At 37.3% G+C, this 23359-nt stretch overlaps 3 protein-coding genes across 4 annotated transcripts; 2 read left to right on the top strand and 1 right to left on the bottom strand.

The window, feature by feature from the left end:
* Nucleotides 1-4072: 4072 nt before the first annotated feature.
* Nucleotides 4073-6197, top strand: LOC108080549 (zinc finger protein 771). The gene has a single exon (XM_017175353.3). It carries the CDS (start codon nucleotides 4444-4446, stop codon nucleotides 5632-5634), a length of 1191 nt encoding a protein of 396 aa, XP_017030842.1. The 5' UTR covers nucleotides 4073-4443; the 3' UTR covers nucleotides 5635-6197.
* A 564-nt stretch (nucleotides 6198-6761) lies between these two features.
* ND-B16.6 (NADH dehydrogenase (ubiquinone) B16.6 subunit) lies at nucleotides 6762-7650 on the bottom strand. The gene is made up of 3 exons (XM_017175339.3): nucleotides 7521-7650; nucleotides 7344-7465; nucleotides 6762-7271 (listed from the first exon to the last, which is right to left on the bottom strand). The coding sequence occupies exons 2-3, from the start codon at nucleotides 7447-7449 to the stop codon at nucleotides 6913-6915; spliced, it is 465 nt and encodes a 154-aa protein (XP_017030828.1). The 5' UTR covers nucleotides 7450-7465; nucleotides 7521-7650; the 3' UTR covers nucleotides 6762-6912.
* Nucleotides 7651-7679: 29 nt separating this feature from the next.
* On the top strand, nucleotides 7680-18123 carry kdn (citrate synthase). 2 transcript variants are annotated; one of them, XM_017175337.3, is made up of 2 exons: nucleotides 7680-7995; nucleotides 15836-18123. In XM_017175337.3, the coding sequence occupies exons 1-2, from the start codon at nucleotides 7798-7800 to the stop codon at nucleotides 17183-17185; spliced, it is 1548 nt and encodes a 515-aa protein (XP_017030826.1). In that variant the 5' UTR covers nucleotides 7680-7797; the 3' UTR covers nucleotides 17186-18123. The 2 variants fall into 2 exon arrangements, with proteins under 2 accessions (XP_017030826.1, XP_017030827.1); XM_017175338.3 differs by lacking the exon at nucleotides 7680-7995 and adding an exon at nucleotides 8138-8384.
* The last annotated feature ends 5236 nt before the right edge of the window (nucleotides 18124-23359 follow it).

The raw sequence follows: 23359 nt of genomic DNA, 5'->3' as shown, positions 1-23359 counted from the left end.
TGCCACTGCAGTTACATCTGTAAAGCGAGTGCGAGCGAGAGGGGTCTAGAGGAGAGTAAGTAAATGGGAGGCAAGTGAGTGAGTGAGTTAGTCACTGCGGCTTTACAGTGGATAAAAAAATTCTAAATTAAATGAAAAATTAAGAATTTGTTGTTAATTAAGATTGGATAATTAAAGACTAATAAAATGAAGGCGAGTATTTATGCAATAAAACTTTAATCACTATTATAACCAGCCAAGAGTATTATTTTACATTTACAACATTATTTCTCTCTAAATTTTCACGTATAATTAAAGACAACACTTGTTTCAAGTTTTCATTCCAAGTTCCGTCAACAGCAAAAGCTATTTTTATCCACTGTGCCCCGTTATTTCATGCACATGCCATTAGCATTAACCAAAATCGCATAAAAAAATGGAGAGAGTAAGAGAGAGAGAGCAAAAGAGAGTGGTGCAATTAAACCCATGCATGCCCACGGGGGTCGTTCAGGTGCGCTGGCTTTTGGGTGAGTGGGTGTGTGTGTGCCAAAAAGTGAAAATCTCCCTTGGATTCAATCAATTAAATTCGAAAAATCCAAGTGTTACGGTGTAATTGCAATGCTTATATTTGGCTTATGTTACACCCTAAAACAGGCTAATTGCAGAATAATAAATAAAAGAAAAGCAATTTAAATATTTTAAGGGAGAAAACAATAACACTTTCGGTCACTGGTGGGTTAAGGGAAGCCGCTTCAATTACACGAAAAAAAATTGCAGTGGAAATTTCCATTCGTGAATGAGGGTCTTTTGATTGCGTGTCACCCCTTTTAGTTAAACCCCCACCACCCTTCCAGAAAACCCCCCTGCCAACAGCTGTTGCATGGGGCTAAATAAAAAAAAACCTCTGCTCTGCGTCAAGTGAATTTGATCGATAAGAGGGAGAACGAGAACAAGAACGAGAAAAGAGATACCATCTTCTCTTCCAAGGGACTGAAGGGGAACCAACAATTGTGAAATGACAAAATTACAAAATGACGCAAAATTGGTAGGAAAAAAGCACTTGAACATGAAAGCAGTGGAGTAGTAGTTTGTAGTAAATAATATATATTATATATGGACAATTTGCACAGCTGTTCTTCTAGGGTATCTAAAAGGTCCTAAATACACACATTTCACAATTCAATTTGCTGATTTTACCAGAAATTTCCAGAAACCATTTCGTATGCATTCAATGTTCGGAGACTTCAATTAAATTGAGACAATACATTTATAAATAAAAATCATTAAATTAAAAGTGCGATGCATGGGAAAGCAATTTAGAAACGATACCATTCAATCAAGTTGGAATTTTTGAAATTTTCAAATACATCCGTATTATTCTATATTATTTTTAGAAATCAATTAAAACAGATTTTAGGGAAAAATAGCAAAAAATTTAGTAGAAAGTTTATAACTAAAAACTAGACACCTAAATTTTAATTTCTAACAAAAAAAAATAATAAAAAAAAAAATAAATTAAAACAGATTTTAGGGAAAATGTACAAATATTTTGATAGAAAGTTCAAAACTAAATCCCACATCCCTTAGAAAATCTTCTAAAAAAAATCTTAAAAATGAGTAAAACACAGAAGTTTCCAGATTCATTCCGAAACCCCCAAGTTTCATCTATGGAGGCACCTTATGTAAGTCCATTACTCATTTACGTAGACTCCAATTCCGTAGAATTCTGCTCCCTCTGCTTCCGTACTCCCCTCTTCAAAGCTTTATCTGGGGGGCAATTTCGCGATAATGGTAATTGCATCCAATCCAAAACCTACCGCAATTTGATAATCAGACAATATGCACTGCACTTCTTCATAAAAAATTATATATAGTAGGTTCTAAGATAGTTTCAATTGAAATGGAAATTCGAATAACCAGACAACCGATTTGTATGATCTAATGTAATTACCATTAATTTGTCGGGGGACGGAAACGTGATAGCCACGTTAGCAATTACTAGTTTAGATGGGTAACTGAACTTGAATACGTGTATATAAATATAGCAACTATAATAGCTATAGTAATGTGGTAACATAGTAGTACCCCAGACCTCTGGACTTGCACATCTTGAAGCTCAGGCGCTAATAGTTAGTACGTCATTAGCCCTCTTAACCCTCTAGCAAACTGTGTTTACGTAAAGCGAATTTTTAAGGAATTTGTATTGATTTAAAAAGGCAATAAAAAAATTAATAATTATTTAAACAACTAATTAGTTTAGGGATTTTATCCCTTTTTTGTTGTAGTTATTATAAATACATAGATAAAAATTAAATTCAAATATAGAATTACAACTAAACTTAAGTTAAATCTCTTAAAGTTAATTGTTTTTCTTCACAATTACGAAAAATTACCTTAAAATATGTCATTAAAGTATACATAAATATACCTAGGGTAATATATCACTGGCTATATCCGCATTCTGAGGGTTTAAAACCGACAAAAAAAAAACTTTCCATTCACAGATGCGGGCATTCGTTTAGTGCTCAATCAATTGGCAATCGCCGCTGAGTCAGTTTAGCTTTTCCGACATCTCCGTCGATCGTCGTCAATCGTCGATAATTGGTTCAAGGCTGTTTTATTGTCAAGAAGTGACGAATGCCACGAAGACGGGGGGAAAAGCTCGAACAATAGGTTATTTTGCATTCATTGCATTTCCCCACATATATATACATATATAGTAGCTCTAATTTTAGATTTGAGGCGCTATTTAGTGACCGTTGATCGCACCCGAGACCAAAATTGCTTGGCGACGTGACAAGTGGGGGAAATGGTCGCGAGGGTTTTTCTCTGACATCTTCATCTTCGCCGCAGGTCACGTCGTTTTCTTTATAAAACTGCAAATAGGGGGCTTCACATGCATAGATATAGCTTTGTTTAAGATATATACTATTCGTTTAATATTTTAATTATAGATTGAAGCTGGCGTACTTATTTGCTTCGATCTATAATTTAAAAAATAATAATAAAATAATATATAATATAATTTATGATTAAGAACTGGTTTCACCCGAGTATTTTCTATATATTTATTTTTAAATATAAAAAATATAATTTAAAAAATAATAATAACCTAATATATAATATAATTTATCATTAAGAACTGGTTTCACCCGAGTATTTTCTATATATTTATTTTTAAATATAAAAACAATTGTATATAATTCAATTGATAATAGGAAAGGGGGGATTCCATAGAAAATTTTCTGAAAAAAGAGATCTTACCACGATAGACTTTTCAAAATTGTCCAAAATCAATTAAATATTTATTTTTACAAAAATATAGCAAACAAAATAAAGACTAGGCCATTTTTAAATGGCTTTTTAGTTGTAAACAAATATCCTGTTTTTAAAATGCGCGCCAAACCCCTAAAAACGAAGTACAGTTGCCACCCTATCTAACACTTTTTCATAAAACTATCGAATATCGATACAACTATCAAAAGAATTAAATCGTTTCAACACTTGAAATTCACAACTAAAAGGTTAAAATATTAAATTAAAATTATTTACACTTTTTTTTAATATTTAAGCTAACACAAATCTAAAAATATCAAAATCAAAATTTTTTATAATAAGTATAATTTGTTCAAAATTATTTTAAACTATTAAAAAATTTAAATAATGTAATTATCGATATAAATAAATTAGCTGTTTTACGGCTTTAAAATGTTTTATTAATTATACAGTAACCCTTATCCTCATAAATTTATTGAATTTAGTATACCCTGTAACGTAGCCATCTGCCTCTATAATGTTCTTAAAAATATAAAAACGATTAAAAATCGTTGAGGTATAATTTTACTATACAAGAAAATCCTGTAAACTATAAATTCACTTAACAAATATTAAAAAGATTTAATAACAAAAATGCGCGGCAAACGTGGCGATCCAAACTAACGGCGCTGCCACTCTGCCAGCGCACTATCGATACCCACCTATCGATACAGGCACATATCGAATGGTAAGCAATCGTTTGCCGAAGCAAAAAACCACTCGCCGCTGTTCTGGCTATATCGATAGCTGGTATCGATAACGCCGTAATTGCAGCCCAGCGTCCACCATCTTGGCCGAAGTTGCCACAACGTGAAATATTATAAAAAAGAAACTACCCGATCTCGCGAGGAAAGGCGATTGCAGTGTTGACTATTGTGGCAAAAAAGAGGAGTCCCGCTGTACGCGCCAAAAGCAGTCACCAAAAGCCGCAACAAAACAAAACCGTGGAGGAGCAACAGCAGCAGCAGCAGGAGCGACGGCAAGCCAGTGTGCGGTAAGCAGGCGAGTAGCTGTCGTAGGGCAGGAGGGGCGGCTGTCAAGGAGGCGGCGGCGACGAAAGAAAAAAAACCCAACAACTACACACGTCAAACGCCAAACAAGGATAATTTCCACAGACACGGACACCAGCGCACACCACAGCTTGCTAGGATGAACGCCAAGCGAGTCAAGTATACGCAAGTAAAGCAGGAGGATGTGCCCGTTGTCATCCATCCCGATGACGTTGAGGAGGAGGAGGAGGTCGAGGCCCATGAGCAGGAGCACGAGGAACACGAGGACCAAGAGCACGACGATGGCGAGGAGGAGCAGTACACCTATGCCTATACCACCGGCGAGGATGATGATACAGAGACCGCCGTGGTAACGCTAAGCGACCGCGATCACGAGGCTCTGGCCAATGCCCAGGAGGTGATCATCGATGAGAACGGTCATGCTGTAACCCTGCAGCAGCTGGTGGAGAACACCACCGTCGAGGAGGTGGAAACCATTGAGCAGGGCGATGGCACCCATACCATTCTGCACATTGTGCCCGGCAATATACACCACGACGATGGCGAGGAGGAGATCGACGAGGATGAGGAAGGCGAAGAGGTCGACGATGATGACGAACTGGATGAGATTGTGCCCGTGGAGCATGAGGAGATCGAAGGCGAGGAGGAGGAGGATGATGACGATGAGGACGTGGCCTCGATTGTATTTGAGGGCACCCTCGAGCATAATGCCGACCACGATTCGAATGCCCGCAACAAGACCTTCTATTGTCCAAATTGTGGCAATTGTTACAGTGCCGCCGGCTCCCTGAAGCTGCACATGCGTGCCTGCCTCCGCCAACGCAACGAGGTCTCTGCCGATGATCGCAAATGCAAAGTGTGCAGCAAAATCTTTAATTCGGTGGCCTACCTCAAGGAGCACATGATGCGGCATACGGGCGAGCAGCCGTTCCGTTGCACTCGCTGCTATCGCAAATTTGTGGAGGAGAGCAAATATGTGGCGCACATTGATGCTCACAAGCATCAGGACAAGCTGGAGGCAGAGGCTGTCGCCATGTCCGCCCAGCATGGCGGCAAGAAGGTGGTGGTCAAAGAGTTCAACTGCTCCTTTTGCACACAGAACTTTACGGTGGTCTTTGACGTTGGCCAGGTGAAGCGTCGCTATGCCTGCGATGCCTGCCGGGACAAGTACTCCAATGCGGAGGCACTGCGCCAGCACAAGCAGACGGTGGACGAGAAGCGTGAGTTTAGCTGCGGTCGTTGCGGCCGCAAGTTTGTCTTCGAGGGCTTCCTGCAGCGTCATCTGCCCACCTGCGATGGCAGCATCAAGCGTCGTCGGGATATGAAGTAGAGGCGGCCACAGCAGCGTCCTGGTCAGTGGCAAGAAGAGCCAGTCCATTACGTTGTTATCAAGGAGGAGGAGGAGGATGAGTAGAAGCAGGACCTGGAGGAGGATGGCTAAGAGTAGGCGCACCACCAACACGATGAGCCGTATCAGGCGGAATAGAGCGAGCAGCAAGGACCACTTAAACTTACACTTACATCTTAAATGGGAGGAACGCAGGAGGATTAGGAGCAGCTGCTGGCCCCCCCAAAAGCAAACTATTCCAAAGGACACGCGTTTCAATTTCCCCCTTTTTTTTTACCTAATTATACTACACCTAAATATAAATATATATTTGTTTCAAGTTCAGATTGTGGCCAGCAGGATTGATTATTGGATCGATAAAGTGTATAGAATGTATAATTTGCTTTTTAAAATAAATATAATTAACATTAAAAAGCCGGTAAATGTATAATTAATCCCCACAAAAAAAAAAAACCCAAAAAAAAAGAAATGCTGGCAAAATTAATTACTGAGCGACAAATTGATGTTGAAATTCAATAAAAAAAAATATAAAACACGAAAAAAAATATTAATTTTGGAATTTATAAAAATTATAAAATTTTGGAAGGGATATTATTTTTTTAAGGAAATTCCTTTAATTTTAAGCCTGTTTTCGGTGGGAAATGAACTTGATCTGATAGAATTTTCATTTATGATCCTTAAATATCATTAGAAAATATTTTTAAAAATATCTTTAAAAATCCAGAATTGATTTTGACAAAATTGTAACATTTTTGCAAGGATATGCCACTTTTTTAAGGAAAATCCTTTGATTTTAAGCCTGTTTTTGGTGGAAAATGAACTTGGGTTTGAGATAATGCTTATTTATGCTCTTAAAAAATCTTTTTAAAATGTATATATACATAAAATATATAAATATAAACATACTTACCCCTTTCCACCCAATGGGAATCCCCCTATGGCTGCTGCTTCTCAAAATTTTGGCCATTTTTGAGCACTGCCAAATGCTTGGCCATCTGGCAACCCCTTCCTGGGTCATCCTCCTCCTGCCTCCTCCGACCAGCAGCCACCAAAACCACCCACTACACACCACAGCACAACACTATACACAAAATACACAGTTTTTAGTTCCCATTTCAACACCAATCCTTGACGACTGTAATTGAGTCTAATGAGAGGCGCTTAGCCGAGTCTACAAACAAAAAAAAAATAGGGTTTCGGGCTTTCACAATAGTTGTTAGAATAGAGTTAAGCATTAGCTACACCACTTCCTGCACAGGATTAAGACCAGAGCTTGAGGTGGGCCCGCTTGGCATAGGACTTCCAGTCCGAGTGGGCATAGAACTCCTTGAAGATGGGCGTGACCAGGGTATCCTCGGGCAAAGTCTTGAACACGGGCTCACCGTACCAGGTGCCCACCTCCCAGCCGGGCACGTTCTTCATCAGCTCAGCCTCCTCGTCCCGATTGCGACGCAACTGGCGCAGGAATTCCCTATCCCTTTCCGCTATCAAGATGGGAAAGATCACGTTCTGGGCCGAGCGCATCTCAATCTCGTCGCGTTTCACCTTCTTGGCTGTCAGGTAATAGATGCCCAGGCCCACGGCAGTCACTGCCACATAGGTGCCAATCATGGTGAAGCCTACGAAGGAGAAGCAACATAAACCAGGATCAGAAAGGGGTCTAGGTTTCGGGGGACACCAGCTGGACTCACCTGTAAAGTAGCTCTTGGGCGGCACACGGGCAAAGGGGATCTTCTTGTAGCCGCCCGGCGGTGGCAGATCCTGTTTCGGGGGTATATGCGGCACGGCCGTCGCCATGGTGGCACTCTCACACCTGCAAAGTAGAACCAATTAGTGGCCTCATCTTTCCTAGTAAGTATAAAACTTACACGGGCAAAAAAACTCGACGAGAAAAGAAAAAATATGGGAAATTGTGTGTTAGTTTTGCATAACACTCGACAGAGTTGCCAGATAGGGCAGCCTTGGAATTCACTAAAAAATACCGGAACTGGAGAGTTCAATAAAATACTAACAAAATCGACTCCTCTTGCAAACAACGTCAAAATTGTCAACTTGTTCTCATGCCTAGTTTTTCTTTCCCGACACTTGCAACGTGAAATACAGTTAGCTTTACTTTGGCCAAAAAGAAGAAAAAAAACACGCGACATGTACTCGCAACGCTTTGCCAGCGCCTTGCCGGCCGCCCACCTCCAGTGCCAGCGTCGCAGCTTGGCCAAGAAGTCCATCTGGGACGCCAAGGGGTTTACGCTCCATCGCCTGCTGTCCAAGAAGGATGTCACAGCCACTGAACCGAACCAGGCTCAGGCGGAGGCAGTGCCAAAAACCATTGAGGAGCAAAAGCAGGCAAGTCGGTTCGAATCAAGCGCCACTTTTGCGGTATGTGCGTGGGCGTGCGGTTCGAATTGGGATTTTTTAGGGGGAAATTCCACCAATTTGAGATTTTTAAGGCGGAAAGCAACATTTTCCATCTGGCAACTCTGCTTGGCGGGCCGTTTTAGTTGCCGCGCAGCTGCTAGAAGAGAAAGAATCTTTTCGCTCAGCCAAGAACACTTCCTAAAAGCAAGTCGACTCTTCACTGGGGAAAGGCTATTTTTTTCTGTGTGTGTGTCAGTGCGAGGTTTCTGCCAGGCGAAAGTGTTAACGCTTCTTTCTTCTCCTCCCAAAGAGCCGCATTCGTAATTATTACCATGTCGCTCTATCGCATTTCCGCCCGTAAATTGGCCGAGGCACAGGTGAGTTATTCCGTTTTCTGCCTTTTCCGGGTATTTCCTTTTGGGTTTCCCCTCCTCCCCCACCACTTGCCAGCAATATTATTATTATCCTCCCTACGCGTTCGTTACTGTTTCCAGCTTCAAATAACTGTAAAGTGTGTCGTTTCTTTTGTTGTTACCATCTTCTTGTGTCTTCTTCCTCGCTATCCTGCTCCCTCTCAAGCCGCTCTTCTACACACACACACACACTCTCTCACTCTGCAAACTCTACACGTCACGCAACAAAAAAAAAAAAGAATTTCAGCCATGTGCTTGCGATTAAGAAACTTTATTCGCTGTTTTATTGTTTCTGTTGTTGTTTTTGGCCGCTGATAAGTGTGCGAGTGTGTTGGTATGTTCTATCTAATACATTACATAATCACTAAAAGCAAATGAGACGAAATTCGCCTGGCTATTTTGGCAACGGCGGATTCCTCGCGCTGCGCGGAATAAAAATAAAACTCTTTTCGTTCGTTTGAGTTTAACGAACTCATCCGCCTCGCTTTTGGATTTTTGGCTCGTTTTGTCTTCATTTTTTTTGGTAAATTTCCACAAGTCCGGCTTGCCAGAATCTCAGTTTTGTGGCCTTATTCTTGTAAGGTTACAAAGCCAAAAACAACAACAACAATGCTACGGCGTTGGCCCTCTCTCACCCAGGTAGCCACTCTGGCTCTCTCCAGTCTACCTCTCTCTCTGCTCTCGCGTTCCGTTTCCCATGCGTGTCACGTGTTGTTGTTGCCAAAAAAAAGGAAAATACGCTCTCTCTCTTTCCTAAAGAAGTGTCCGCCGAATGACCTTAAAGCAAAAGGAGGAGCACTCACCACCCACCACACTGACTGCCGGTGCATATTTGCATACATATCCGTCTGTTTTCCGATTTTGGGGCGGCACTTTGGCCGATTGCATAACGGCAAAAATAAAGAAAAGAAAATTTGAAAAATCAATATCCATACAAATTCGCGGCCCTAATTTCATACATACATGCACACAAGCGCGAAAAAGGGCCTGCAGGACGAGCCTCCTTTTTTGGAGCAAGAGAGCAGAGAGGCTTACAAATGCGGTGAGAGGCTAAAAGGGCGGGAGAGCGTTTTCGGTGGTGCTCGCTCTTTCGGCATTTGTTGAGTAATAATTACACGGCTACAAATATTTTATTAATTAAATTGGAAACACGTTACAAATAATTTGAAAACAATTTCACACAGAAATATATACGTTGTTTTTTAATCTTAATTGATTTTTTTTTTTTTTCAACTACACTTCAATGTAATTTTTCTCCGTGTATATCCTATACTTGCCAAATGTTATGCACACTCCCCATTTCTTGTTCTTTGGCGGCTTGCCAACGCCGAAAAAGAGCGTTGACGTCGGCGTTTTATTTATGTAAATTATTGTGTGTGTATGTGTCAATTTTTTTTTTGCCTATAAATAATTACTGTAAATGTTAAATTGCAAGCGGTTTTTGGCAATTAGCAGAATTTGTTTGTTGTGTACTTTTAACCACAAAGTTTTTGCTGCCTGCCTTTTTGCTAAAAAAGAGAGCAACTAATTAGCAAAAAAAATCTTGTGTTTTTCTGTTTGGTAAATATTTCATCCAAAGAAATTAGCAAATGTATTTATTTTTTTTTTTGTTCTTATGTTTCTTTGTTGCCTTTGACGTAGCTTGACGAAATGGCAAACACGCGAAATATTTTATCGCCCCTCTGCTAATACGTCACAATTCGTGCGCCCGTTGCTTACGTAATATGCCCACGGCCCTTTTTGCCATAACGGCAACAACAACAACAACACCGAAAAGCCAAATAAAGAGAGAGTGGCCACTGAGAGAAGTGGAGAGTGAAAGGCAAGAGAGGGCGTGCAAAAAAGAAAACTAACGTTAACAGCTGATCAAGCGATTGCATAAGAGAGCAGGCAGCAGCAGCAAATGCATAATTGATACTACGTGCTAACACCACACATTAAATTTTACGGCCATATATATTTTTCTTGGCTTGATTAGAGGAATCTAAATCTACATCGAGATTTTATTGGCTGCCTGATCAAAGCTCAAGTGGGCACAATTTCCACCTGTTGTTGGCAGTGTGCGGGATTACCATTTGTTCTTGTTTTTTTTTTACCAGAACTTGAAATGTTATGCTCACGGTTTGGGCCTAGTATAGATAAGGGGGCGGCGGCAGGCGTCATGGAAATTTTGAGGCTTTCGAGATAAAGCAAAAAAAAATGCCCGAAATCATCGTTTCGATGGGGTTTATAATGATGTTAGTGGGAGGATCATGTGAGTTGAGGGGGTTAACTCTATAGTGAAATATATAAAAACACTGTTTAAAGCTATTATAATTAAATAAAATGAACACGCTTTATAGTTTTTGTACACAAATATTATAGTAATTATAATATTTTAATTATATTTTTAATATAGCATTTATTAGATGTGTTTAGATAAACTGTTTAATATACAGGGATTATCTGGCTCTAATATAATGCATTTCAGCCTTATTTTGTTATATAATTTATATGTTGAAGTTAATTAATGAATTTATTTATTTGTTTTTTGTAAATTCTACAGATTTCATTCAACTTAAGTCCTTATTTTTAAATACTTATCGTAATTTACATTTTAAATGTAATTCCTTTTTAGATTATGATCAAAATCAATAAGGAAATATTAGAATTGCGTGCAGTCTCTGATAATTATTTGATCGTGCCTTGTTCTTTCGCCACAACTATGTTATATATGGAATAAATATACATATATATATATATACTATATTTGTTGGTATATACCTATAGACCCCGTCTATCTGGGCTGATAAGCGTGACAAATTTGCTGCTGGGCACATGATCGGTAGACAACGACGTCGCTGATATCGCTGATAGCTGCTAGCCGGGGACACGCAAAGCCCCCTGCTGCGAAAATAAAGGTGTTAACTCAATCAGCTCTTACCCCTTTTTCCCTCCCCTCCTGTTTATTATTATTATTTTGATAAACAGCCAAAAAAAAAAAAAAAAGTATATATTTGTGTTTATATTTAGGCAGTGGAATTTCGCAATGCGCAACTGGCAAAATTTGTCCTTCGATAACAGAACCGAATAATGCCAGCTTAAAAGATACAAATTGTATCTGTATCTGGCGCCATAGAAGTGATTGATGTGGCGAAACATTAGCGAGAATTAGTGACATCTGCTAAACAGTAAATAAAATATAACTGTGTACACTTTAGTACCTTCTGTTGTTATACAATCAATGAGGTATTGCATGTGACATTATTATTTAGTATGCCATTCATTTGATCTGGAACTCTAAGCTTGAAATTTGTTTTATATAATTTTTACTGGATTATGACAAATTTTTAGTCTGATTAATAGTTGTGGTTTCCTTTTAATATCAGTAGGATTTAAAAATAATCTTTCGAAACCCTTTCCCCAGTTCTCAACTCATTGTGATTTCCCGCTAGTGGTTTTATTATGATCTCTGGCTTAGTCAGAATTGTAAAAAGTTACCAAAAGATACAAATTACACCCGGCAACAGTCTCACAATCCAATCCGAACCTCAGTTTGAGTGGCAGGGATTACGTCACGCGGTACTTTCAATGCGAGACGATTGTACGATTGTGTTTACTTTAGGCGAGAGAGAGAGAGACCCAATGAGTAGAGAACACTAAACTTAATTAAGACGATTAACTCGGACTGCAATTATTAGCAAACTGACTGACAGTCAACAGAAATCATCATCATCATCATCAGCAAAAGTCCAAGCCAAATTGAAAACGTCACGCTAGGCAAGGAGAACAATTCAAGGTTCTAACCAGAACCTTCTATATCTATGTATATATATCCCTCTCATTTATTAAACCGAGATCAAACAGTTTTTCGTGATGATCATGCCAAATGCCAAACAAAAAACCGAAAGCAGCAATTGATCTACAGTGATTGCTGGACCATGAAGGCTTTAATTTTATAATATTTATTTTGTTATTAAATAATTTTAGAAATTTTTAAATTAATATACTTGAAAAGTATAAAAAAAAAGTCTTTGAATCATTGCAAATAATGTTTAACTAAAAGTTTGTTTTAAAGGAGCTCTTAAATCCTTGCCAAAAAAAGCAGTTGGGAATTATAAGGAAATGAAAATATTATTTTTGGATTCATTAATTAATTGTTGAAATTATTATTATGACCTGAAAGGTACCAAAAAAGTCCTTGAATCCTTGCAAATAATATTTAACTAAAATTTTGCCTTGAAATAGCTCTAAAAACCAAGCCAAAAAACCAGTTGGGAATTATAAGGAAATTAAAATCTCTAGATTTCTTGTTCAAATTTAAGATTTTCTTATTTTAGAAATGTAAAGGAGGTTTAGTAGATCATTAAATTATTATTTTTAATATAAATTCGTAGCTTCTTACTTTATTTTCCACAAGACTTCCCTTTTAGCCAAAGATCACTGTACTTTGAGGGTAAAAACATTCGTTTCCCATCTCCACATTGAGTACAACATCCATTGAGACGGGGTCAACGGCGGCTCACCTCGATGACAACTCTGCCTGTGCCTTGTGGCGTGAGGCTTTCCCGGGTTTTCCGCACACACTACCAAGCTTCTCTCGGAGCAATGATTGTATAATCTAATCCGATCGGATGAGATGCTGGAAGCGCTTGAAAGGAAGTCGGGTTGACTCCAATCGTCGCTGCCGCCTTCCTTGATGACAATTCCCCCACTAGACTAGTTAGACATGCGATAATTGCCGGCGCGTGAGACCTTGAAATCCATTTGCCATAGTCGTGGGGTCTTATCAGCAGATGAACGGGGGCGCCTCAGCGCCAGATAATGATAACGAGAGGCGGCTTTTGAAAAATTATATACAAATGTAAACGCACTGAAGCCGAACTGAACTTGAAATGCCTAAGCGAAATATTCGAGAATATCCCAAAAATAGAGCTAAATAAGCTAAGGCATAGTTGTGCTTTAAAGGAGTGTGTGTTATGCAAGCCCCTCCTAACCCTTAAACCGCACACTTGACGGCTCAATTAGTAGATTTCTTGGGGGAAATACTATATGTAAGATTTGTTTTTTCTTATTTTTTATGGCACCAGGTAACAAAACGACGCTTTGCTGGTTTGGCTTAGGTTTCCAATTTCAGAACCCAAGTACACTCTAAAAAATAGTATATTAAAAAAAGCAAAGTTTTATTAGTTATCAGAGATTTTTTTCATAATTTAAAATCATAAAAACTTTGCTGGGTTTTGGTTTTAATATATTTGGAATTATATTTGATAAAAAATTGTATATATTTCAATTTTAGACCAAAGTACACTCTAAAAAAAAGTTTATAAAAATATGACAAGTTTTTATTTATTTAAAATCATAAAAACTTTGCTAATTTTTGGTTTTTATATATTTGAAATTATTAATATTAAAAAAAATAATTAGAATATTAAAAAAAATGTATATCTAAATTTTCCAAGTACACTATAAAAAAGTCTATTAAATATATGTATAAAGAAAAGGATTTTTCTTCTAAATTTAAACAGAAATCCATATAAATACTTTAAATTTTATAAAAAATGTTTAAAATATTTTTTATAAAGAAATTTTTACAAATTAAAAACAAAAAAAAAAAAACAGTTAAGCTTGGAGCACGACAATAAAAAAGTCTAGACTTTAAAAGAAAAAAAAAAATTGTAATGAAAAAAATAAAAATACAAACAAAGCCAGGCGTTGTGTGTGTTTTGCTTTTATAACTCCAGCTTTGTTTATATTTAAACTTGCATATTTATTAAATATTTTTAGGGAGTATAATTATTTAAAATATAATTAATATTTTTATTTACCCTTCAAAAATTGTGCCTTATTTTTTTGCGAGTGCAACCACTTGCGGTAACAAAAAGCGGCATTTGCGGTTACCAACCGACCAGTTGGCGACAACAACCCGTTCTTTGGCTCCTTACTCCGGCTATTATCGGTAATTAATATGCACGATGATGGGGCCAAAACGATTTATCAATGAATTTTGGTACTTGATGATGTTGGGGAAGGGGGGAGATATACACAGTAGTGGACTAAACCGGTTTGTGTGTCACAAATCATTGTGCAAATCATGCAATTCAAGTTTGCAGGCAGGCGCCACAAGTTCACTTGGTTAATTGAATTTGTTGACCCAGTGGCCGACGCGCCACCAGAAAAAACAGAACAGAGAAACCAGAAAATAAAAAACAAAAATAAAAGAAAAGCGCCTCTCTGGCTTGTGGGCTGTCAATCAAAAATAAAATCGCACTTTGCGCGGAATTGGAATCGCAAGCTCGGAATTCCATTTCCATATCGTTTCGTTTTTATTTTCTTTTTTTTTCGTTTGACACAATGCCAACGCGTGGCAAAGATCAGACAGGGGCGTGCTGTGTGAGGGGGGAGGAGAATTTAAAATATAATACCACTATTTTTTTATGTATATTTTTCACTGCTCTAAATTTTCAATTAAATTTTAAGGTTTTCTTTATAGTTTAATAATTGACCAGATACACCAGACAAGTCAATCTAGTCAATTCTAATTTTTGAGAATTTTTTTTGGGATATACAATGGAAAAGATTTTAGAACACTGCTTAAACAACTTGCTTACGAGACTCTTATCTCTTATATTCCTTATATAAAGTCAATCTAGATGTTTTTAGTCGCATCTTTAGAGATTTTTCGATATCTTCTTAAATTTTATTTTTTTTATCAATTAATACATTTAATTAATAGCCTAATTAATTAATTTAATAATAATAATAAGTTCCCCCCGGGGGACTATATAGTTCGTTGACTTATAACCACTGTAACTGAGTCATACACATGCGTGTGTTTGTTTGCCTTGTACTTGAAAGTCCCGTTCAATGGCAAGCCGATTGCCTATCGATAACATTGAACGGAAGTGCTTGTTAGCTGTCAACTGTCAGATATTAGCGAGTTAGCGGTGATTATTTATGTCAGCTGTCAGATTTTACAGAAATCTTCAATAATTTCGAAGGATTTAAAAAGGAAAACTAAAACTAAAAATAATTAAAAATTTTAGGAAACTGTTTTTTTTGGGAAAATATACAATTCCTAAAAAAATCTCAAAACTGTTTTTTTGTAGATTTTTTTTTTGAAAAATAAATAGATATAAAAAATAATTAAATATAAAAAATAAATAAATATAAAAAATAAATAAATATAAAAAATAATTAAATATAAAAAATAAATAAATATAAAAAATAAATAAATTAAAAAAAAAATAAATATAAAAAATAAATAAATATAAAGAATTAATAAATAGTTGTAATTCCTAATTAAAAGCCTGTTTTTTGTTTTTGTAACGATATTTTGGGGAAAATATAAAAATAAAAATATAAAAAATACATAAATAAACCTTTTTAATTCTTAAATAAAAAATCCTAATAATTTTCCCCTTTTCCCCTTCCAGAAACTGCCCAATGTGGGAGCCTATGTCCGCCTGATTTCCGCCGATGGACGCAGCCTGCGCGACGTTCTGGCCGCCAAGGTGCCCCAGGAGCAGGAGCGCGTAAAGAACTTCCGCAAGCAGCATGGTGCCACCAAGATGGGCGAGACCACCATCGATATGATGTATGGCGGTATGCGCGGCATCAAGGCCCTGGTCACGGAGACATCCGTGCTGGACGCCGACGAGGGTATCCGTTTCCGTGGCCTCTCCATTCCCGAGTGCCAGAAGGTTTTGCCCGCCGCCGATGGTGGCACTGAGCCCCTGCCCGAGGGTCTCTTTTGGCTGCTGCTCACCGGTGAGGTGCCCACCAAGTCTCAGGTCCAACAGCTGTCCCGGGAGTGGGCCGAGCGTGCTGCCTTGCCCCAGCATGTGGTCACCATGTTGAATAACATGCCCACCACCCTGCATCCCATGTCGCAATTTGCCGCCGCCGTCACTGCTTTGAATCACGACAGCAAGTTCGCCAAGGCCTATTCCGATGGTGTGCACAAGAGCAAGTACTGGGAGTACGTCTATGAGGACAGCATGGATCTGATTGCCAAGCTGCCCGTGGTGGCGGCCACCATTTACTGCAATACCTATCGCGGCGGCAAGGGTTCCCGCTCGATTGACTCCAGCCTGGATTGGTCGGCCAACTTTGTGAAGATGCTTGGCTATGACAACGCCCAGTTCACCGAACTGATGCGTCTCTATCTGACCATCCACAGTGATCACGAGGGTGGCAATGTCTCCGCTCACACGGTTCATTTGGTGGGCTCTGCCCTCAGTGATCCCTATCTGTCGTTTGCCGCCGGCATGAACGGTCTGGCTGGTCCCCTGCACGGTCTGGCCAACCAGGAGGTGCTCGTTTGGCTGCGTAAGCTCCAGAAGGAGGCTGGTAATAATCCCTCGGAGGAGCAACTTAAGGAGTACATCTGGAAGACCCTCAAGTCGGGACAGGTGGTGCCCGGCTATGGTCATGCCGTGCTCCGTAAGACCGATCCTCGCTATACCTGCCAGCGTGAGTTTGCCCTGAAGCATCTGCCCGAAGATGAGCTGTTCCAGCTGGTGTCGAAGATCTACAAGGTGGTGCCACCAATTCTAACTGAGACCGGCAAGGTGAAGAACCCCTGGCCGAATGTAGATGCCCATTCCGGTGTCCTGCTGCAGTACTATGGCATGAAGGAGATGAACTACTACACGGTGCTGTTTGGTGTGTCGCGTGCCCTTGGTGTTTTGGCCTCTTTGGTGTGGGACCGTGCCCTGGGCCTGCCCATTGAGCGCCCCAAGTCCTTCTCCACCGATCTGCTGGTCAAGATGGTACAGAAGTAAATTGCGATTTGGTTTTGGGGGGCGGAGGGCAGGAGATGGAGGATGGAGTTTGGAGCTTGGAGTTTGGAGTTTGAGAAGCTGGAGAAGTTCAACAGAGGACGTAGAAGGCAATTTGGAGATGAAGCAGTAGATTGTAACAGACGAGAGACGAGGAAGAGACGACGCTGATATTGAGAGTTGGAAACATCAACCAAATACGAACCAATAGGAAAAAATCCAGAAGAAAAAACACTGCAACAGCAAAACAATAAGTTGGAAATAAGGCCGAAACTTATTTTTAGTAGTAAAATAATGTACGGAAAACAAGCCAGAAAACCACTTAATTAATTGTATAAGCTATATATACGATTGGCTATATATATTTATATAAAAGAAAGGGACAAAGGCAGAAAAGAGAGAGAAAGAGAGAAATATGTTTGCGCCTATTGTTTATGTTTAGCATTTCCCCCCTACTCCCACTTTTCCTCCTCTTAATTTACTTTTACGTTTCCCTTTTTTTTTTTGCTGACCAACTAACCGACCTTAACCTAACCCCCCCTCCCAAATCCCCACTTAAAGCTACGCCCCTGGACAAAGCCCACCAGCAGCACCTCCTCTACCACCCACCCCTCGCCTGAAAAAAAAACCTTAAAAAAATTACTAACTTGATAACATTTTACGTTTAATTTAACTATAATTTATTATGCAAACAAGATACAAAAACGAGAAATACAATACAAAAACAAATGTAAAGAAACCCACAAAAACATCTGAAAAAAACTCAATAAAAACAAAAAACAGAACAATAAATAATATTTAAAACCTAGAGTAGTTATTGCCCTGAACACCTCTCTGAGGCTGAGGCTGCATAAGCGTTCGTTCATTCATTCATTGCCATTGCAAGTGTATTCGGAAAAGCAAAAAACTCGAGAATAAACCTTAGCAAAACTTGAAACGAGTGCGTGTGTGTGTACCTGTGCCTTGTCCTTTTTCAGAGAAAGAAAGAGAGAGATGGAGAGAATGGGTGAAAGGTCCTGCCAGTGTGACCAAAAACCAAACAAGACGATCAGGTTTGATCATGATTTGGCCTAGAAATTTCAAGAAACAGCCGGACAAAGCTGTAGTTTTAAAGGTAAGGTAATATAAATAATTCTACACTATAAATTTTAAAGTACTATTTAAATAATCTAATAATTTTAATAAATTAAAAAATTAAATTTACAAAATTAATAAAAATATTAAATAAATAAATATTCATATATTTATAAAAAATTAACAAATACACCTTTTTTATTTTATTTTNTTTTTTAATAAATAGCTAAATATACCATTATTTATTTTTTTATAAATATAATAAAATAAAAATAAATAAATATACCATAATTTATTAATTTTTTAATTTATTTATTATAATTATTAAATTATTTTAATATTAGTTTAAAAATGTAAGTTGGAATTATTTTCTTTAAAGGTTTTTTTTTAATATTTTTAATAATAATATACCTAATATTATATGAACCCTAGAAAACCTCCGCAAAAACCGCTGTTTTAAACGTAAGAAGATGCGAAATGCAGTTAAAGAAACCTTAAAAAAGTTAAAAGAAAAATTAACCAAAGGAAATGAACTTAAATCTAAGGGAAAATGGAATTTGAAAATACGTTATAAAAACGTGCACCTGTCTTTAGTGTCTGCACGGTTAGAGATTGCCAAGGCCCCGAGTTAGGGTGTGGCAACACTGCTAGCGAGTGCACACTCCTATCGATACAATTTTAAAAGATTTTTTATTTTAATATATAATATGACTTAAAAAAAAGAATTAAAAATACAAATAATATATAAATTATAAAATAAGAATAGTTGTAAATTTTTTGTTGATTTCAAAACGCATTTTAAGCAACTATTTTTTAGCGATGTTTGCCACCATATCTTTTTATAGCAACTACTTGGGCTCTGAAAAAATACGTAAAAATAATTAAGCATATTAAATAATATAATAAAAAATTATAAAAATTACTAAAAAATAAATAAAAAAATATAAGGAATACACTAATCCACATTAACTTGAAATCATTAAGAACTGAAATTAATAATATAAACTAAAATACATAAATAAATATATAATACTAAAATATCATAATAAAAACATTTTTTTTACTTATTTTAAAATATTTTTAACACTCCTACACTGATTGGCATTCTGTTATTCTCTTTATGGCTGACCAGAGGTTATGGAGTCAGATGTGGTTCGAGTTACGGCTTGATTCAAGTTTCGGCTTACTCCCAGGATGTTGTGGATTTTTTAGGATCAAATTTGAACTTTTTGAGATATTTAAGTGCGAAAGCAAATTTGTATCTGGCAACACTATTTCCTTTTGACTATCAGTTGTTTACCAATTTCCTAGCCACTCGGATGCTTCGCGAAAGCTGAGAGACTCCGTGCGTTAAATAGTTAGTTAAAGTCCAGCCAAAACCGCGAGTGACCAGGGCGAGTGCGTTGCCAGCCGCCTGTCTTTTTGTTTGCACCTTTTTTTGCGAGTGATTGCAAGTGCCGCCGCGCCAGCGGAAAACGTGGTCGAGCCCCGTTGCCCCCGGTCGCGCAGGAGACCGGACCTCATCCTTCAGCCATGGCCCGCACGGAGGCCAAGACCACGTGCACGCGGCGACGTCGCCGCCAGCTTTTGTCCGATTTCCTCAATTTGGAGCACCATCAACAACAACACTAGTGGTTAGTGCGGCTTTTTTGCTGCTGTGCAAAAGTGTGTTAGTGTGTGTGTGTATTGAAGTGGGCTTGGATCGCGCGTACCGTTACTCTAGTGGTGACACTCTAAACAGGACTTGCTCGATCGCGTCCGCGTTTACCGTTGAACAAGTGCGGTCACTGACTTTTGGCAACAGTTGGCAGATCCGCCAAGTGCCGGCGGTCAAGCATCAGGTGAGTGAAGGACCAAGTGCCAAAATTAATTTCATAATGAATTAAATAATAAATTAAATAATAAATTGAATAATACAATTCACAAGAAATTCAAATATAAATTATATATTTGATTAAATAATGAAATAAAATTCTATACAAAATTCCATAATAAATAAAATAATAAATTTCATGATAAATTCTATGATAAATTCTAAATAAAACCCCATAACAAATTTAATAATGAATTAATAAATTTCATAATAAATTAAATAATAAATTCCAATAAATAAATAAAATTCCTAATTGCAATTTTGAAATTTTTTATTATCAATTTAATATTTAATTAATTAAAAAAAAAAGAATAATACAATTATTTATGTGTAGAAATTTTATTATTTTTGCTGTTGATTTATTATTTAAGTTTTAATTTGTTATGGAATTTAGTATAGAATTTATTATGGAATATATTTTTATTTATTTTTATGCTAAAAAGTGATCTTTTATTTTGGTTTTTCTTAAATTAAATCACAGCTTAAACCAAGTTAGTGTTATAATTTTTAATTAATTAATTAATCCCAATGGAATATTTATGAATTTGTATTAAAATAATTTAAATAAGGCTCTGATTTCATTTTTGCAAAAAAAACAACTTAAAAAATGTTTAACATAAATATAAAGATATACAATAAACCGTTAAATTTTTTTTAATAAAAACCTAAATTATAGGGATAATTAAAAACAAATATATATTTATATATTTTTATATATAAACGCGTAAATTCTTAATTATTGTTAATTTCGCTTCCAAAATTCCACCTCGGTGTGACCGCGCTCTATACTCAATGTGACCATTCTTTGCCCCGGCGAAAGCCAAACCTCAGCATATTAATTACAAACAAATTAAACATATATATAAAAATATATATTTTTGTTATTGTTGTTTGGCCCACGCCCACAAACGCCCCCGCCCCCGCCCACGCCTTAATTAAAGACGCCAAAGAGTAACGGTAATAACCGACAACGAGAACGACGACCGTCGGGTGTTGTTCTTATTGTTGTTGTTGTTGCTGCTGCTGTCGTAATTGTGCCAGACATCGTCGCTCAAGCTCGCTTACGTTCCTAGCGAGGACACTGAAAGAAAATTAGCTAAACAATGTCTAGTTTTCTTAATAGAAAATGAAGTATAACTTTTGAATTAGTTGCAAGAATTTAAGAACAAGAAATTTTTGTAACGATTTAAATAATTCTAGAAACTGGATAATTATCCTTAAAAAATTATTAAATATCTAAAAATTATTTTATATGTAGAATGATCAGTTTTTGGAATTCTTTAATTCAGAAAAACAATTTATTTATTTTGTACTCAAATTCAAAAGCTGAGTGTGACCTTGCAACTTGTTGAATTGCTATATTTAGCTCTTTTTTTCAAAAAGATGGATTTAAATTCTAGAATTTAAGGTTTAAGGTTAAATTTAAACAAAAAATGTGCTTAACCATTTCATTTATACTCCGAAAAATGTAAAAAAATTAAGCCGAAATTAAGGGAAACAAATTAATAATACAATTTTTTTCCTTTAATTTCATTTTGATAATATTTTTAGTTTTGCTAGTGTTTAATTACCTTTTTTTTAGTATTGTAGTGTAATTAAATTGTAATTAAAACCTTTGTTTGACACTCATTTTTCTCTGAGTGCATTCACCCACATTCACACTCTCACTTCGCCCCTTTTGGCCATATTTCCTTCTGGGTTCTTGCCTGCTTTTGTTGGCAGGAAAAAAATAATAATAAAAACGGGAGGGGGGACACGGGGAGCGAAAGAGCAAGAGAGGGAAAGCGGTAGAAAGCTGTGAAGGAAACTGTGTCGCCTTCGCCTGCGTGCGGTGACTGCAAAACTGTTGCCCCAAAACAAATGACTAGAACGATGTGCCTCCGCCTTGCCCCCCCCTTCTCTCTCACTCTCTCGTTGATTTATGCCAGCGGCAAAATTATGAAAAATTGTTGCAGCTAAAAAATTTGTAAAAGAAATCTCTGAAAGTAAACACAAACCAAGAACGAACGCAAAATAAATAAATTTGATAATTTATCCATAAATTTTATGGCTCGGCGTCAACGGCGGACGGACATCAGCGCGGACCTTGGGGTATAAACGTTAGTTATGGAGTCGTTCCAGTAGCATCCTCTGGCATCCATCTCCAATCCCCGTAGCACTGCCCCCCTTCGCTGTTTTGTAGCAATTAACATGTGCAAATTTCTGGCCACATAAATTTCCGTAAACTGTTTGTTGCCTGCCTGCCTTCCAGCGCCAAAATCTGCGTCTGTCGGGGACCCATAAATTCCGGAATTCCGTAGCGCCAGGAAAATGCGCTCTGAATCTAACAGGATAGTATATGGGGGAGGGGGGTGAGGGAAGGACATAGACATAGACATAGTAAGTATGTTGAGATAGTAAATCTCCAGAGCCAAAAGGCTAGATAAGGCAGTTAACTGAACTTGACCCAAATGATATTAATCCTGCTTACTTAAGGTCCTGTCTTGAAATTATGGCCATAACATGTAAAGTTAACCTTAGATTGTATATCTATATATGATTTCTGGAGAACTTCAAGGCTGTAGTTTTCATTTGTTTATGATTTGTGTGGGCTGTAGGGGGGTGTGGTCAAATTTTAACATTAAGTTCAAGGGTTTAAGAAGGTTGCTACAAAGTGTGGTGGCTCTAGTAGTTTTACAGATCTAAAATCTTATAAGGATAAAAGGACTAACGGATAAGCTGATAAATGGTCAAACGGATAATCATAGACGGGCAAACGAATAAATGGATAATCGTAGAAACCGACGGATAAAAGGATATAAAGGTCAAACGGATGGACGTAGAAACGGATAAACGTAGAAACGGATAAACGTAGAAACGGATAATCGTAGAGCCTTTCAAACCTAAACTAGTTGGGAATTATAGTGTCATTTTTATTTTTAATTTTTTTTGATATTTGTAGTATTTTTCTTGTATATATTTTTAGAATTTTTTTATTTATTAATTTAATTATTTAGAATCAATATTTAATATTAAATATTTAACCTAAAAAAAAACCCCTATAACAAAATATGTGAAAGTAGCAGAAATAAAACCCAAACATAAATCAAGACAACTCAATTCGGATCAAAAGCTAAAGCCAAGATCAAAGCTGAACGAAAATCTATTAAAAGTCAAGTCCTCAGTGACTCTTGAACTCGACTCAATGGGCTCCTCCGGACGATTTGACATCATTAATAGTGAGTGTAGGG

Source organism: Drosophila kikkawai, chromosome X, assembly GCF_030179895.1.
Source record: "Drosophila kikkawai strain 14028-0561.14 chromosome X, DkikHiC1v2, whole genome shotgun sequence".
Taxonomy (NCBI): Eukaryota; Metazoa; Arthropoda; class Insecta; order Diptera; family Drosophilidae; genus Drosophila; species Drosophila kikkawai.
The sequence above is the reverse complement of the archived record's forward strand: the minus strand, read 5'-3'. Positions and strand labels throughout refer to the sequence as shown.

Excerpts from the sequence above, each read along its gene's own strand:
- LOC108080549 (XM_017175353.3), top strand. The coding sequence starts at position 4,444 with ATGAACGCCAAGCGAGTCAAGTATACGCAAGTAAAGCAGGAGGATGTG.
- ND-B16.6 (XM_017175339.3), bottom strand. The coding sequence starts at position 7,449 with ATGGCGACGGCCGTGCCGCATATACCCCCGAAACAGGATCTGCCACCG. Across the intron at positions 7,272-7,343 it reads GCCCAAGAGCTACTTTACAG|GCTTCACCATGATTGGCACC; the intron begins GTGAGTCCAGCT and ends TCTCCTTCGTAG.
- kdn (XM_017175337.3), top strand. The coding sequence starts at position 7,798 with ATGTACTCGCAACGCTTTGCCAGCGCCTTGCCGGCCGCCCACCTCCAG. Across the intron at positions 7,996-15,835 it reads CCATTGAGGAGCAAAAGCAG|AAACTGCCCAATGTGGGAGC; the intron begins GCAAGTCGGTTC and ends TTCCCCTTCCAG.